General features: G+C 47.3%; 1 protein-coding gene across 5 annotated transcripts in view; it reads right to left on the reverse strand.

Moving 5' to 3' along the window:
• Nucleotides 1-17,685, reverse strand: part of syn3 (synapsin III) — a 73,703-nt gene that overhangs the window by 44,412 nt on the left and 11,606 nt on the right. For all 5 annotated transcript variants that reach the window (XM_040174279.2, XM_040174277.2, XM_040174278.2 and 2 more), the window contains 4 exons: nucleotides 17,058-17,115; nucleotides 7,911-8,002; nucleotides 607-763; nucleotides 18-107 (listed from right to left, as the gene is read on the reverse strand). In XM_040174279.2, coding sequence (XP_040030213.2) covers nucleotides 18-107; nucleotides 607-763; nucleotides 7,911-8,002; nucleotides 17,058-17,115 — 397 coding nt within the window. The remainder of the gene's footprint in view (nucleotides 1-17; nucleotides 108-606; nucleotides 764-7,910; nucleotides 8,003-17,057; nucleotides 17,116-17,685) is intronic.

Here is a 17,685-nt window from a genome sequence, read left to right on the forward strand (position 1 = left end):
ACCAGACGGGCACTCACCATCTGCGTGTGATTGGGATAGAAGGTTTGTTCGTTCAGGGGGAACTTCTCAGGGCCGAGGGAGTGGTAGAGCTTTATCATCTGAGAAAACTGCAAGCAGGAAAAAAGAGAAAAGAAAGATATTAACATTGGGAGCATGACAATAGAAGAAAGGTACTGTATGCTTTGTCAAACAAGTGTGCCGGCCCCAGGGCCACTGCCAGGGTATTTGTGGGTGTGTCTCTGTCTGTGTGTGTTACAGGGTGAACTTCCTGGTGGAGCTGAGGCCATCAGGCAGATCAGACGCAGCTGGCCACCGTCTCTTGAGTGCATTAAAACCTGCCCCTTTCTGGGTGTTTGGGCGCCACTGCTGGCTTTCTCCTGTTCCCCAGCACAATGGTGGTTTCGTTTGCTGTGTTTCGTTGGCTTAATGATTACTTTGGAGAATAAACATTGTTGGCTGGTAATCCCTGTAGCGTGGTTTCTTCTATTAGTTGTGGCCTTTGAGCCGGACCATAACACAAGGAAGCTGCATATACTGTAGGTGGAACATGAGATCCAACATGGGGAAGGGAATCGATATACTTCGATATACTATGAGATTACTTACCACCCACGGTTTGCTGCAGAAGTTGTAGATTGAGAAGAGAGAGTTGCTGCCCGGGACGCCTCCGAAGTGCAGGCCGATCACAAGGTTCCGGAAATCCTCCCCGGGCACCATGCTGTAGGCGTGCTGGCGGACCAGGACGAAGTCCGGCTTGAAGGACCTGCAATAAGAAGGATGTCAAAATGAAGACGGTGCAGAGAGAAGTGTGGGTTTGCTGATTGTTCCTCTTCCGGTCAATGCGATAAATAAAATCGAACGAGCTTTCATAGAGCGGTTGGCATGCCGACCTCAACTCAGACGTTCGACTCGCCATCCCATCACGCGTCGCCCTTCTGGATGAGCTGTCCTTTGAGTGTCAGAAGAGGCCGCAAATCTTGCTCATTTGGACATGAATATATGAAGACAGTTTTAGGAGAATCCCCCTTTCTGTTTAGAAATCCGACCCGACTGCGCGGCCAGCGGCTCCGTCGGCGCGTTGATGCGCTGCATCTGGGTCTGGTGTTTACAGTCGAGGGCTCCATCATTCATCCAATGGAAGCTCCTCCGTGCACCTCATCTTTTTGGACCTTCCGCCCAATTAAAGCAGGCCTAAGCCTTCCTTTACAAACTGTTCTGGGAGCGAAGCCAAGCGACCCGCCAGGCACCTGGAGCCCTCATTCAAAGCAGCCCGCATTTCACATTGATGCAGGAAATTCACTTTGACAGCCTTCCATGTTTGAGCTGTTTTCAGATTGGATGCAGGTTTGAGATTCCTGTCGTCCAAAATGTCATCCAGCAAGTGTTATTTATTTAACCATTTATATATCCTTTCTACGCTGCACATCTCTATTCTGTAAATAACTGTAAACAATGTACTCTTTCACTTTTGTATACACATACAATCAAGTGGAATTTGCTTCTCGTGATCGTGACTTTTCATGCAGATTTCAGACGGCCGCCCGCTCCCCGTAGAGCGGTGAGGAAAAGCGGCGTTGGCGGATGACTCTTAGTGAGGATATTTGTATATTACAAATATCCACTGTAACTCTAAAGCTATAGATAATTGTAGCCTGTTATGTCTTTCATGTGTGAGCAGCTTCACTCTTTTGTGAAGCTCTTGCTTGATTACTTTACTGTTCACCTGCACGTCCCGCATGCACAACAAAAACATGCAAAAGGCCCCCGTTCACACGCACACAGGACGTTCAGGGGGCCGCAGGGTGCCAGCCGGGCCCTCGTGTCCACGTGTCCTCGCCCCTCGAGTCCACGAGTGCTGCTTACTTCAGACAGCACGGGCAGCGCGCTGGCCGAGGAGCAATCCGGCCTTGGCGACAGAGCGACTACAGCTGTTCCTTCCCGCTGCTGCGCTCAGTCTGCTATTTATACAGGATGGAGCAGTTTATTGAGGCTGCAGAAACCAAAGCAGACTCAACAGTCGACCGAAGCGGCGCATTTATCGGGAACTCCAACAGTCTAAAGGAGAACAACAGGGTGCCTGAGAGAGTGCGAGGGAAGTGCAGCGCCGCATGAGCAAAGACATTGAGCGAGAATACACCTGCGCTACTGCTGGAAAACTAAGACGTGGTGCTGCGTCCGCTTTCCAATCAGGAAAAGGCTTGAATCCAAGAAGGGCTTCAACTAATTATTATATATGATCGATTATGATGAAGTTATGCCAGTTATGTTCTTACTTATTTGATCCATTGGTTTATCAAATCAAAAACAACCATGAGTCCAGTGTTACATCTTCAAACTTGTTTGTGCAGATGTACATTAATGAAGACAAACTCTTATCCTTTGTGTTACCAAAACAAGCTGTACGTTTTGCACAGCACAGGAAGAGGCTTTTCTCTACGCAATGCTAGGCTCATGCACGCACACGCACAGCTGCTACTCCTTTGTGAGAAAGGCCTGATGCAGAAGACATTCAGCTCGCTGGGATGGCTTGCACTTGACTTGGGTTAATGGAGCCAATGCCCCTATAGCAGAGGAGCAGGTTGGTCGGCCGTTACCTTGTTACGGCGAAACCGTGTTCTTCCCCGCAGGTGGTGGATTAGACTGAAGCGGCAGCTGCGTCGGTTTACGACCCGAAGCGCTTGGGGGCCCCTCGGTCATCCGTTGGCAGGCGATATGCTAATGCGACCTTTCAATGGGATATCAGCAGGTGCAATATAGGCACCGGGAGGGGGAGATCAGGGTGTCGGATGAGGATATTGGGAGGCAATGGGTCCACTCTTGACACTGAGGATCTGGTTGATGTAGTGCTTGAGTCAGAGAAGGTGTAATATGCATTGATGTAATGGCGTGCACGTGGAAGTGGCTGCTCACTAGGAGCCCCCAGAGAAGGATGAGCCCACCGCGAGCATTTAGCAGCTAAAAAGACGCGATGCGCTAAAAGTGAAGTATTTAAGTGAAGTATTCAGGGGACCAGAAACGCAGCACTAAAGTGAATGTTTATAACTTTATGATGTGGACTGAGTCTTGTTAACATCTTGCCCATGATGCACCAGGGGTGCCAATCAACATGTTTAACCTTTTAACTCTTATGCTTTCTTTTGAGTCACTATATATGATTGGAAAATGTATTGACTCTTTAAACTGTATTACTTTTATTCAGCTATTTTGTTGTAAAAATGATAAGATAATTATTGCCCATAAAGTAAAAAGGCAAATAAATCATTTTAAGGGCTGCGTCACTTTGTGTCAGTCTGGTTATAAATACACTTCAGGCCTCACAGTTGTGAACGCCCATTCTACAATATACTGTACAACAGTGCCAACAGGATGTTTTCATCAGCATTCCTGGAGCAGCAAACTATTGAACCCCTGGACAATATGCGTCCATTTTGTTGTCCAGATCCATTTACAGTGCAGGATCTGTGACCTTCTAATGGGCTCCACAGAGATGTCTGAACTGTACGGAGCATTTGTCTTTAAAGCGGCCATGTGCCTGGCTCAAAGCCTGGTGCGGGTCTTATCTTCCTTCCATCAGTCTGTCTCCCGATGATAAGGATAAACTGGGTAGAAGTTGGCGGGAATGCCACGAATGTGGAACAGTACGTACTGAGGAGCAGCGGAGCAATAGTACACAATGGTTCATTGTGCCAAATGGCCTCTGCGTCATCTGAGGGAAATGCACCTTAGAAGGACAAATCTGTGCTTTCCTGTTACAAGGACGGTCACTATGGTTGTAAAAAACATCTGGGCTCATACCAAAAAATAGTTTTTATGCTGCGAGGAACAAAGGTTCAACATTTTAGGAAATACAGATATCAAATTAAATGATCCACTTATGAAAAGGATGACCTTTTGGCAACAGTCTAGAAATGACCATTTCACAATACTTTGGCCCCTGCTAATGAAAACTTTGTGCACTTATGTTGCATTATAAACATCATCAATAAAAAAAAAAAACTTCTTCTTGATTCATAGGAACAAAATCTACACTTCTGTTTATTTTAACAGGTGGATTGAGATCCACTTGGCTGACGTTAAGGGACAAAGTGAATTGTTTGAGCAGAGTTTTATCAAAAAGTAGACAAGAGTGCGTTTTGGAAAAGCCTCTGATGGAAAACCTTGTAAAAGTAAACATTCAAAGCAATGCCATTTTGTATATATTGGACACCGCTGTTTGAAAGTTAGCTTAGTTTTGTGTGTACAATGACTCCCTGATGCCCGGCCCCACGCTGGGGTCCCCTGGCCTGGATCTGAGGCTCCCTGTGGTTGTGGCCCCGGTGGCTCCGGGCTCGAGCTGGCGCCGCCTCAGATCCTGGGCGGTGGCCCGGCCTGGGGCCGCCAGAGCTTTAGATCAACTCCAGCTGCGGTCGCACTCCAGGGTTCATCTCCACAGCGCCGTGAACGATGGCGGGAGGGGAAATCAGCATTATCGTTACGGTTGTGTCAATTATGCGCCGCCATTTGTACTCGTGGATGATTATGACAAACAGGCGGGGATGGAGTGGGACTCTGTGTGCCTTCAGTACAGTCACCAGCGCTCCATAGGAAATGCACTCACAGGCCTGCAGCCACGTCTGAACTGAGCCGCATTCATTCGCTCGGTAATAAGATGAACCTGTCGAAGTAATTGGGTGTTGTGGCAGACAGTTTCTTCACTGATTAAAATGGCCTTTCGAAAGTGGAGAGAGTGTTGGGGAGTGTTTAAGCTTGTATTTGTGCGTGTGAGAGAACCGTTTGTGTGTGGTCTCAGCAGTAAATTGTCACCCGAGGTAACCAAAGGAGGAGAGTCTTGTTCTGTGTTTGTAATTGGAAAGAGGAAAGAGGGTCGGCCCCATCTGGCTGACACCGGTTGCTTTCAGGACAGAAAATTAAATTAAGAGAGAACCAAAAGATTCACACAATGATCTGCTAATGTAATCTAGCTGAGACTTTGCGCTCCTCCTTTGGGTCAGAAAATGGCGAGGAATCTGACGCAGCCGTGGTTGAAAAAATAAATATATAACTAATTGGGTGTCTGGACATTTAAACCAGTGTACTGTTATACTTTTAAAAAATCCACCCAGCTAAATCTTCACTTCACTGCTCGCCGCAACCTCTATGTCGAATAAAAACGGCTTAAGCCCTCCTTCTTCCACCGAGACATCAACGTGTGGAGATAAATTAAGTCAAACTAAATGGCACTTCAGTGTGATTTTTCATCACTTGTGAACTAAATGGTGGTTCTCGCTGTGAATCTTCATATCAAGTGTCTTAAGAGCAATATGAGCAATCTGCCTGCTGTGTATTGGGACAAAAGCTGCTTAGTTTCCTTGTAATTTAGTGTTACTGACGGCATCAGTGTCCCCACAGGCACAATAACACGAGCAGTTAGTGTTAATTAGGCCACTAAGAGCAATATATGTTTTTTATTCCGAGAGTCCAGCGTTGCATGATGGAAACTTTCCCCTCACATCCACATTATAGCCCATAACCGCTTCCTCTGAGTGCAACAGTAAAACGAGCTCAACAAAGTCCCCGCTGCCATCCCTCGCCATAAAGTAGGAGGGACTCCAGCCCCCCCGCGACCCTGTGTGCAGGATAAGCGGTTTGACAATGGATGGATAACCGCACCGAGGAGTCCTGGGATGGGGATGGAAGGGGGGGGAGGCGTGGCTCTGCTGTGGCCCCGCCTCTCAGCCAGACCAGGGTCTCCAGTCGGAGCCGAGCAGCTCTCCAGAAGGGTTTTGGCAGCGGGCGAAGCCAAAGGGCTGACTGCAGCAGTGCGGCAGGGAACAACCCGCCGTGACCACTGCGCCTCGCAGGGCGGCGCCGCGCATTCAGCAGCGGCCGCATGCACGCTCCACTGCGCTGGAAGCGTGCATCTTTGTGTTCCGTTGTTTCGGCTCAGCGGGTAAACGAGACAGATTTGTGAGGAAAGCACGAATGGAAGTGATGTACAAAAGGAAACGCATTCCAATAAGAAATAACACAACAACTCTGCACATGTTCACAACCCAGAAACCCGTGGGTGCGTATAGCCACACATTGTATGCACGTTCTTGTTTTATCAGATTTGTGGAGCCGTGCATTCACACGGTTTGACAGCTTTCCGGTTGGAGACAAATGCATGTAGACACATTTACTGAAAAAGGTGCAAAAGCAAGACAAAAACTACAGCCAGTGGTTAAGTTGGCTGTTAGCACACCTTTCAGGATCATAAATGTGAGCAAAATTTTTCTCCTTAGCAGCGGCTGGGGGTCCACAGTGCTCTGAGCTGTAGATGGGCACCAGAAGCCCATACCGGCAGGGGGCCGGTTAAGAGGGGCAAGTGGCAAGTGATGAGTCAGCAGGCGGTCCAAACCAGCTTTGAGAATATGTGAGTCACCGCAACCATGAGGGCTCAATGAGCATGACGTCATAACCACAAAAAAGCACATTTTAAATAAGTCCGACCAGTCGACTCAGCGACTAAGAGGGAGCGGCTCTACTTGGTCAGCGCTCACAATCGGATGTGAAGATCATCGTCAATCGGGTCCCTCTCGCGATGCAGTAGATTCAACGCGAGTGAGAACAAGTGCTGCGTGGATGCAAGGTCAAAGGTCAGAGCACTGAGAACACAACAGCCAGAGGACACATGGAGGAGCTCGGAGCTGCTTTGAACACACAGTACACTGTAAACGCGCGGCTGCGCATGTGAGCATCCCATGATCTCTCTCACACACACACACACACACACACAATAACCCAATCAGACAGAGCGTGTTTTGTTTGTTTTTGGGAAACTAGTGTTTTGTCTTATGTCTATTACAACATTTTTCGGGCAGAGAATAAAACAAAATCATAAACTTTAATGCGCTGTGATTTAGGACATGACCGCTTGCAGACTCCTTACACGATTTGTTGTTCAGTTCAGAGAAGTAAACAACAAGGCGAAAAGCGCTTGGCAGTGGACGTGAACGTGGCCGCGCGGTGAGACCATCTGCAGCCAATTTGGCTTCTCCATCGCTACAACTAAATAAACAATGACCTCTGGGTCCAATCTGGCAACAGGCTGCATTGTAATGAAGGCTCCCGCTCTGTGATCACCCTCTCTTGATTTCACCTTGATTAAGAGATTCAATAATAGTAATAATTCACTGTGAGTTGAAGCAAAAACACCAAAAGGTTCTGAATGCGTGAGATGACCCGGGAGAGCTGGTAGGGTCATCTCGACTTGAAGGAAAGGCGCCTCAACGCTTCTTGTCTCCCTTAGCATCGATGACGCTGGACCACATCAGCTGATCAGTGATCTCCTTGAGCAGCAACATCACATCCCAGAGTGGCCTATTTAAACACCCGGCTCCACGGAGCTCACAGCTGCTGATCCTGGAGCTGCCCAGAGGACACACTTCATGACGATCTTTTCAGATACACAAACCACCCAAAAATATTATCTGTGTTTTTAGTTTGACTGTGACAACTGGTATCAAGGTGAAAGAGCCTCACAATGGCTGTAAAGAAGGGTGTTGCCTTCCTGGTTGCCAAGAGACCTGGCCTTCAACACATGGCCTAATTGGAATTATCGGTGCTGTCAGATCGCTGATCGGATGCTTAACTCAAACCCCTGGTTGCATCACACGCCGTTTGCGATAGCATCACGGTGACGTTAAGGGAACCAGAGCTGGAACACATGTGCAAAAGGTCGACAGGTTGAATTAACACGACCCGTCACACAGGGTTGAGATGTGACAGGTGGTATTTATATTTTTCCCCTCATGGCATAATCCCATTACTGCTGTTATATAACAGAGAAGAGAACAGGAGTTACTGTGCAGGCTCATTCAGGCAGCAAACGGGCCGCGTGGGCAACTGCATCAACACCCGCTCTCCCCCCTCGCCGCCGAGCATCCTACCTGACCACTCTGGTGCCACCTTTGTTGACCTGCATGTCCACCATACATCCCGAGTTGACGTAGGAGGCCAGGTTGATCTCCGAGAACTCCGCCTGGGGAAACAAAGAACAACGAGACATGATCATATGTTGCGTCCCACAACAAGATGCTGTAAAAGGTCAAGTTTGTCTACAGCGATTGAACTCCCTGACCTCGTCCTCGGATGAACAAAAGGTCTTTCTAAGAAAAACGTATTGCTTTCATGAAGTGAAAGTAAACATGTTCCCTTGCGGCATGCTCCAATACTTTAACTTAACATATTTCTGATAAAGAAAAGGGGGTAAAAAACAAACCCACCGAGGTAGTTCAGACAATAGATTCCTCCTTTTACATTTCTGCATTTGCTGCCAGGGAGAAAGTCAGAGAGACGGGGAGTTGGTGAGAGGACGCAAATGAAGTTATCCCCAGGCTGTGGCCTCCCGGACAGTGAGAGCCTTGTAAAAGCCGTAGCCCGGCTACCTAATGATTCAGTCAAACTCCCAGGGTCATTCGAAAGGGGAGCGAGGGGGAGGGGGGGGGGGGGGGGGGGGGGGGGCGACAGTCAACTTCTGGGAAGGAACTTTCTAGATGGAAAAGCCCCGGACAGAGACAACTCAATTAGCCCTTTAATTAATCTCACTGTAGAGACTATGTCTATTGATGTCACTGCTCCTGGCCAGATCTAACATTCATGGTCTTCAGTCTCATAGACTCACATTATTGTGCAAAAACTTCATAGTATTCCCATCAGTACGTTGGGTGTAGGGTGTTTAGTTGGGTTAAGTAAGAAGGTCTTGGGTCCCACAGTCCAAAGACATGCTCTGCTGGTTGGATTAAATGGTGACTCTTAAGCCTACTTTATGCTTCTGCATTTTCAGAGTGACGCAAGGACACGCACACACAAGGGACACGCAAGAGCCCCTTGCGTGTCCCTTGCGTGCGTCGACCCATTTTTCTTGAGGCTTCCCGCAGCTCGCAAGGCTGTGATTGGTCCGCTAACTAAATCCTTTACGGAGTCTCACATTTCCGTTTTCATAGCCTCATAGCATTCCAATACCGCCATTATTAAAACAAAGATTTTTTACAAGACAACGGATCAGATCAAACTTTTGTCGGAAGAAATGCGTAAATATGACCACTTCTACAAGCCGCCATTGGCGGACTATAAGGACACGCGGGGAGAGCTCTTGAGGAGGGCTCGGACGCAGAGTTGAGGTTCAACTGACGTTTTTATTGTCCAACAAAAAACACAGGGAAGATGAATGGGGAAATGCTCTGGCAAAACTGAGAGAGCTGAATAGTTACCAAAAGAAAAACCCAAATGTCTTTCCCTTTTACAGAAGAAATAACAAAACTAAATCAAAAAAAGGCTCTAAACTAAATCATGGAGCTGTGGAGCCATGAATGGCACAAGGCCGACTAAGGAGACCACAAGGTGGAGATGCAGACTATAAGTACACATGAGGGAAGTGTGGGAACAGGTGGACACAATCGGGAATCAGGGAAGACAATCAGACCGGTGACACATGAGGAAGGTCTGAGGAACCTGAAACGAGAGGAGAGTTCATTTCCAAAATAAAACAGGAAGTCACAAAACAAACATGGAGACGGGACAAAAACCCAACTTGACATACAGGTGTGACAAGATCTCGCAAACGTTGGTTTGCCGGTCGAGGGGAACAAAGTTGTGTAGGAAAATACGGGACAAATGTGTCCGCGATGAAAACAACAGTAGCGATGCACGGGGCAATAAAGTGTATGATTAAAACAAACCAACCAACAACTTCCACACACAAAGACGTGACTCTCTAGGTCGTCTTTAGCGGTGAATTGCTCTGCAACACACGCAAGACTTTAGAACCATGAATTGAAACGAGTGCGTCGACACGACGGTGCGTAAAGACGCAGAAGCATGCGCCAGCCTTACCTCTCCCATAGGTATGTGTACGTATGTGAGACTGAATGGTTGTCTCCATGTCAACCCTGCGATTGAAACATGACCAGTCCAGGTTGAACCCGGTCTTTATCTCGGATTACCTCCAACCCTCCAGCCCCCAGAACCCCAGAACAAAATGACTGACTGTTCAGTGCTAATTAGCAATCCTTATCCTAACACGCTTAACCAAAATGATGAAAACGATATACCTGCTTTAAAGTGAGCCAATGGTTGGAGTCAAAGGGAAGCTTAACAGCTGCTTGTTGAACACAGATGCAAAGTAATGGGCCCTAAACAAACAGCCTGCCGACTACCACATCTACTAGCTGTCGACTACCAAACACAACCCTACCAAAAAAACAAAAAAAGACTGCATTTTATTTAGAGTCAACAATGGACCAGATTCACCGCAGGGTCTAAAATTGAGATGATGAGTGACGCATTTAGACGGGGGCTGCAGCTTTGTTTGTCTGCTGTTGATGTCACATGACCACGGCCTTTGACTGGAAAGGCCGAGCCCTGTAATTGCATCAATCAACAAAGAGGACAATGACCAATGACCACACAATGACCGGGTTTTAATAAATAGCTTGGCTTTGGCTTTTCACACCTTTGTAATCTGTAATCGGTCCCACGTTGTTGGAGGATAAAAGCAGCGATTTTGAACTGCACTGGAATCATCAAGAAACAGAATACAACATCATTTCTGTTCACCAATATATTGTGATTTTCCCCAAAATCCTGATGGCTGGCTGTTTAACAGACGATGCTCTGATGGCCTCGCAACGACACAGCCCTGCAGCTGCTGCTGCTGCGCTTTGCAAACTGCAAAAGACAGGCAGCGCAGCGAGTCTCACACACATCAGCCTCCAACTCCACCACGCCGACACGGACGGGGATGAAAGCAAATCCTCCAGCCGACCCTTTGCTCAACCCGGCTCCCGCAATTTGCAAAGCAAGTTGAGCCGATTCGCTATCTACACCTTCTCATGCTGCGATGATCACTTGAGTCTGCTTTACCACGCTTTACACAGGCTTTCATCTACATAAACAGGAAATATTATCAGCCGTATTGCCACAGAGATAAATTTGCCTTTCATCCAGCACCGCGGCCCGTGTAAAACTCTGCATGGGGGAGTAAGTCGCTCTTGAAAAGACTGTGCGAACGTAACGAAACCGGGTTGTCGTGGGGGGGGGGGGTTTGCCGAGAGAAACGACAACACCAACACCACCCACCTCTTTCAAATGACCGTGGCGCACTCTCTGAGGAGGAGTGGGAGGGGGGGGGCGTCGAGTAAATGCCGTTATCTCATTTAAAGGCGCCGCTCACGCTCAACGCGCTCCAAGGACATCTACTTGGCCTCCTTCCCTTTCCTCGGCTCTTCTCTGCGCGCAACACTGAAAGAAACATCTGTGCGCTCGGCAGCACGCGGGCCTCACGGACGCTCGCACGCACGCGTGCAAATCCTCCATCGCTGCGTGTCCAAAACAAATCCCATCCAAAAACACACAGGGGGCCTGCGTTGACTCGCGCCGCCACCTGATGAAACCTAGAGAGCGGCAACGTTTTGGCGAGGGGAGCCGAGCATTCCCCCGTCGTCGCCGCCGCCGATTGGCCGGTTCCAGGCGAGATGGAGTGCGAACAGCCGCTGTCACTGGGCCGTAACGGATGGAGTGGCTGCTCGCGGGGGCACAGGCCCAGAAGCCAGGACGGGAGGCCTTTCACGGCGCCATGGTTACCATCACGGTAACGCATTCAGACACTTGTCTCGGAGCAGCTCTTGCCCTGGGAAAGGAAAACAGGAAGTGGTACGTGGGGGCCAAGCGCCTCCAGAGCTGGTTGTTGAGCAGCATTCAGGCTGTTTTAAGAGTAGCTTTCAGCTAATCTGCTAGGAGGAACAGAATCAAGGAGGGTTTGAAGTTTCTTCCCCTTACTGAACTCGTTCTGGAAGCCAGAAGCTGCTCACCAATCATTTATTCATTTACAGAGATCCAAGCGAACTAGAAATGCAAAACACAGTCGAGCAGCTACAGGAGAAGCTGGCGTGGATTACTTGATAACTTGTGTGGGGGAAGTAACCTTTAACTCAACGCTTTTTTTAATAGACGTTTTCAAGCAAAATCAACTTACAAACTAAAAACACAGCGTGAAAGGGATACAAAATATTACTGTACTGATACAGTAGACAACTCAAGTACCTCGAGTACAACGCCGAGGTGGCGACCTGTCAATCACAAGGTAGCCACACCCTAAACATGGAGTCTATTCTACTCATGCTGTATTGAGGAAGACCATAAACTCCTGTTTAATAAGGCAATATGTAAAGGGAGTAGGGTCATTTTCTCATAGCCTCGCTGGCCACTAGAGCGAATGCAAGTTTGAGGCCATTCCGCATCGACGTCACTTTTCAGAGTCAAAGGCTGCCGCCTGGGTGTGAGGCGCGCGCGCGGTTAGCCTAGCGACAGAAGCGCTCAGGCTCAGTTATCCCTGCAGTGCCGGGTGCACTCTGCCCTGAATGCAAAGCCATGTGAACCTGCGGATAGCACACTAAACACCGCTTGACGGCAGCTCCTCGGGACCCTTTGCGAGTATTTTTAGATTTGGATTACCGCGTGGCATTGAGGTTGGGGAGGTTAAGGTGCCTTTTGTTTAGTCGTGAGTCAAATTGCACACAGGACCATTTGTTCGTTGGAAAGAACGTGTCGGGCTGCACTTTAACTACAAGTCTTTCTGAGAAGTGAGATTGTTTGTTGTTACAAAAAAAAGGGGTATATGATAAAGAATCATATATATTTTGTTGTGATTACGAAAAAGAGGACGTCTAATCGTAGATCGAGGAGGGCATTGATTTAAAATATGAAAATAGATGTTATCATAACGGCTACAGAATATATTAATTCCCAAATTGACCCTGTTCCACCAATATAGCTGTACTTTTCTGTATTTATGGTCCTTAGTGGAAGACCAAAACAGAAACGCTATTGATAAAATCGTTGTAGCCCAAAAGGAGCCTCTTATTGTGGGTTCTTTTTATCCAAAAATAGATGTTTTTTTGTGACACAGTGTACTTCTTTTATTGTCTCAGACCTTGACCCACGAGACCTGGGTGGACAACTTACGAATAGAGAATGTTGCATGAAAGTAGTTGTTACTTTACTCCCAGACAGCGATGGACGCGTGCTGGCAATTGTTGAATTGACACATGAGACGTACACGAGGTTCCAGCCAATCAGCCTTCTGCACAAATGTTACAAGAACAGACTGTGGTCATGTGATATGCAGCCTGCGTCTTTGCCGACTACCTCAGATTTATTTAGTACACCTCACGATAAACTCAGTCAAATAGCATGCTGGTGCAATTGAGAGGCCTGAAGTACAGTGGGCCATTCACGTGCACCCCGGGGAGGTATTTGGCCCTAATCACTACCACCTTGCACAACAGAGAAATAATTCATTGAGGCACTGAACTTAAATGCAGCAGCTGGACCAGTCAAACGTCTGCAGTCGGTACCGAAACGTATTGTCGTCTTGAGAAAGTTCGACCCAGATGCCTCGTGTCATGTGGTGCGGGGTGCGGATAACAAGCAGCCAACTGCCTGCGAGCTGCCATGACTGAAGCGGAAAGGAGCGCGGGACAGCTCTGAGGTCATGTGCCTGCTGAGCAGATGTTGCCCTGCCCGACCCGGATCAACACATGGTCCGGCTGGGCCACCGAAGAACCGCCTCTTGTTCTTTCACAAACAACGGGCCCCTTTAAATTCAACTGCCTAATTTGTCCAATTGTGCAAATTGCAGTGTTTATGACTCTGCAGGGATTGCTGGTAGCAAACAGTCGCTTTGCTTGGCAGCCTTCGGCTGTGCGTCGATATGTGTGTGAGCAGCTCTGATTGCAGCCGGGTAACCTTCTGTCATAGACAGACATAAACTGTCATCAATTTCGACGTATTGCGCATTGAGAAGCAGGACTGCAACTTTTGGAGCATGAGATGTCAGCTTTGGGGGCCCTCGGCTTGGCACTGCTGCCATGCTACCCACATTTAAGAGTGGACTAAAATCCAATCGAATCAACACAGCAGGATGGTCAGAGCGGAGGCCATTTTTCTGGATCTTAGTGGTGACCGCTTCACGTAGCAGGTTAACTTCCATATAAATTGAGGATTTAGTCGCTTTTTATATTTCTAAAAATCAAAAACCATTTTTTTCACCTCTGTGCAAATGTGTTTTAACGTTGTTATCTCCTTTGTTTATATTGTTTCATTTTTCAACATTAACGCATTAATATATGCGTTTAATGCGCCCAAATGTTTTTATGTAGTTAACGTAACTTTGTTACATAAGGTTTAGTAAGTATACCGGAAGTTGACCACATTTTGTCACATTTTGTTTCTCAGAACCTGTTTTCGTTATCCTATGACTCTTTGGGTCTAACGCTTTCACGTGTAGAGCTACGCCAAATTGTCTTTTTTGCTGACTCACGTGCGCACGCCATCGCCGTGGAGCTGTGGGAGCCGTCGGACATGACAGTCCTCAGGGCCTTCAAGGCGGCGAGTGACGGAGCGCAATGCAGAGCACTAGAGGGGAAAACTATTCATAACTGATCAAAAGTCAAAGTCGAATCAAAGATGAAAATCATCCCAGAGGGGAGAATTGTTTGGTGTTCCAGCTAACGTTAGCTAGCATTGACTTTACAAAACATTGGCTTTTTAAACCGTTCCACTTGTGGTACTGCAAGAGTACGTTATTAAAAACTGGATCAGGTTTTGGGGCGTTAGCCCTTAATAGTGATTAGTTACACTAGAGTTCTTTTCCCACTTAAAAGACCAGATTTTTCTGATTATATCAATTTGGGATGAATTCAACATGCATATTGGCATGCTGACGATGTCAAACAGAAGACAGAAAAACAAGGAAGCACATATCAGAGGATGAATGTATGAGAGTATTTGCATTCTTTCTACCTTAGTTTTGAATTTTGGCTTGATTTAAGTGAGTCACAGGCTCATGATTTCGGAGCACTAACCTGTACATTGCACATTAACTCTCCTTGTAACCCGCAAGGGATTAACTGACCGAGTGAAAGAACTTTACGTACTACCGCAGCTCTGGTCCTGTTAAGAGTAATAGAGACCTTTTTGTATTTCGCTCAGAAGAGCCGTGGTTTTCATTTGGAATCAAGACGAGGGGAAGTCGTTATACTCATAACCGTGAGGATCGCCTGGCACGTCCTCGTCCCTCGGACCATCGGCAATTACTAACCAACACATTTCATCATTTTGCCAAAGAATTAATGAAAAGGCAGTGAAATGGAGCCTGTTTTTATTAGTCACAAAGCACCACCACCGGCGCTCCCATGAGCATCTGCTCAGTGGATTAAAAGAGTTACCCGGCGGACACGAGACCTCAGACATCAAAGTGGGTCACGTAAATGAGAGGGGAAGGACCCACAACAACGGTGCACACTTAATCTGCTTGGGGGAAGGTATAGGTGGCGGGGCGGCCTTAATGACAGACGTTACATCGAAAGAATCAAAAGGTTTGCGCGCTCTTTCTTCTCTGGCCACCGACCGGCATCGGGCCTTCCCTGCTGCAGCATCACACGCGGGCTGGTGGAGATGGCAGCGTGTTAGCCAGAGGAGGTATGTTGGCTCGGCGTTTTCAAGACCACTGGTTCAGAGAGTTCTGAATAAGACGTATGATCGTTTGGCGTACGATGGGCAACCTGTCAGTGCCAAAATGTAATATGAGCCCTGGAGACACTTGCTTTAGCTGGTAGAGCAGGTCACAGCAGGTTGATGTAAAACGCTCGCGACTATAATTACTTTAACCTCACTGCTGCTGTTCGGTTTCAGTGTTGTTCCGTGTCTTTCAAAAAAAAGAAGAAAAAAAGTCCTTCAATGTCAAACTGTTCGCCGGGTAGAGGGAAATGGGATTAAAGGGATAAGGGAGAACGTGCAGTGGGTCCCTCTGCTTTTATTGTCATTCCCTGAGAGGGATCGTTTCAGCATGTCGCTAACTTTTCACACAGAGATCGCGTTTCCATCGTCCCGAAGGCTCTCAGCGAGGTGCCCAAACAGCCTACCAAGAGTCTGGCTGCTGAAGGCAATTAGCGAGCGACTTGTTATCGTCGACGCGGAGGGGGCTTCTGGGAAAGTGCGGAGGGTCCAAAAACGATGTAAGTAGGTCACAGTGGGAGCTACGGGTGAGATTTTGGACTTCTTTGGATTTGGGGCTGAGGGTATTGACTGAAGTGATCTCATCAACTCCGCCACTTTCTTTTTGGCACACCAAATTCATTTCTTTAAATGTACATCTCTCCTCTGGCTCCAACCCACTCCCCCCACCAGGAAGACGATGGGACCACAACAGCACACAGTTGAGCAAACAGCCAATAAAACCACCGGTCCGGCTCCTTGTGGTCCTCTTTTTTTCCTCCCTCGTTAAAAACCCTGCACTCCCTTTCAAAGAGGACTATACCAGCACAACAATGGCTTGCAGATGTAGAAGTGTTTCAGCTATTTGAGGTAAATTAGATGTTATGTGCACATTGTAAATACTGCACGTCTAGACACACATTTCTGTGCATACTGTACTGTATGTGATATTGGCATCACTGTGTCGAGTTAAAATCAGGCGACTTCAAAGGAAAGGCTCAACGTTTGGGGAAACACATGCTTCTTTCCCTTCAGGAGATTGATGCATGTCTCATTGATGGTATTGGCTAAGCCTGTCTTGGAGGGAGGGGGGGGCGCTGAATAAAGAGCTGTGTTGTTTTCTTACAATTTGGTTCGAGATATAACATGTGGATTAACGTTCTGTGGAGGTGCTAGTAGGCGTGTTTGAATGCTTTGGGTATCACGGTTTCCCTTCTCAACTCTATGGTAAGGGAAGCTAAGCTAATCAACCGCTGGTTGTCGAGGTGTCCAAAATTGCACCAAATACGACAGAGCCCGGCAGGGGGTCCCTGGCCAAACATCTGCCATGTATGAGTTGAACCGGATGAACGGTTATTGAGAAGCTTGCATCTCATTACGGTGTATTTCGCCCAATGACATCATTGAGTGACAGGCAGCATGGATTGGCTATAAACAGAAGGTCACCTACAATATCATTTTAAGAAATGAAGGCTTTTGCATATTGTAGTTTTTAAATGATTCGTTTTAAAATATAAAAAGTCATGTCAAGTGCACCGTACCTGCTCCACCCGGATCTCATATTCTCCGTTAAGTTTCTTCCCTCGAAAAAACTTTGCCCTGCAAAGAAACAAAAGACAATAAATGATGAATTTCATACCAGCACAGATAAAACAAGGCAAAGATTGAGACCAATCAAACTGTATAAATGACTGTGATGTATTGCAGTGATCCACATGTTGATGTACTTCAACATCTGGATTGCCCCGTACAGTGTGTGTGTGTGTGTGTGTGTGTGTGTGTGTGTGTGTGTGTGTGTGTGCGCACCAAACAGTCAAAACAACCTTAAAATATCCTTTGTTTATTTCATTGGAACAGAGATGAAATCTCAGCAGATCTTAAGAGCGAGAAAAGGTAATGACTCATATTTTCCATAATTACGGAATCTGACCATGCGGGATAAACAGAATCTCTAAGCAAAGAGTAACCGCTGAACTAAAGTTAACAGAGAAACGCTCCCCTCCGTGTTAGTCACACCGACGATCACATGGGTGTAGCGCAGAAGTCACCCGGCACTGGTGGAGCTGTCTCCCTGACCATCGGACCTGCAGTATTTACAAACATGTGGAAGCTGCAGTTTGTATACAGGAAAACCGCAGTGGAAAGTTCACTGTTTTACTTTTTTTTTTC

The sequence above is a fragment of the Gasterosteus aculeatus genome, chromosome 4, assembly GCF_964276395.1.
Source record: "Gasterosteus aculeatus chromosome 4, fGasAcu3.hap1.1, whole genome shotgun sequence".
Lineage (NCBI taxonomy): Eukaryota > Metazoa > Chordata > Actinopteri > Perciformes > Gasterosteidae > Gasterosteus > Gasterosteus aculeatus.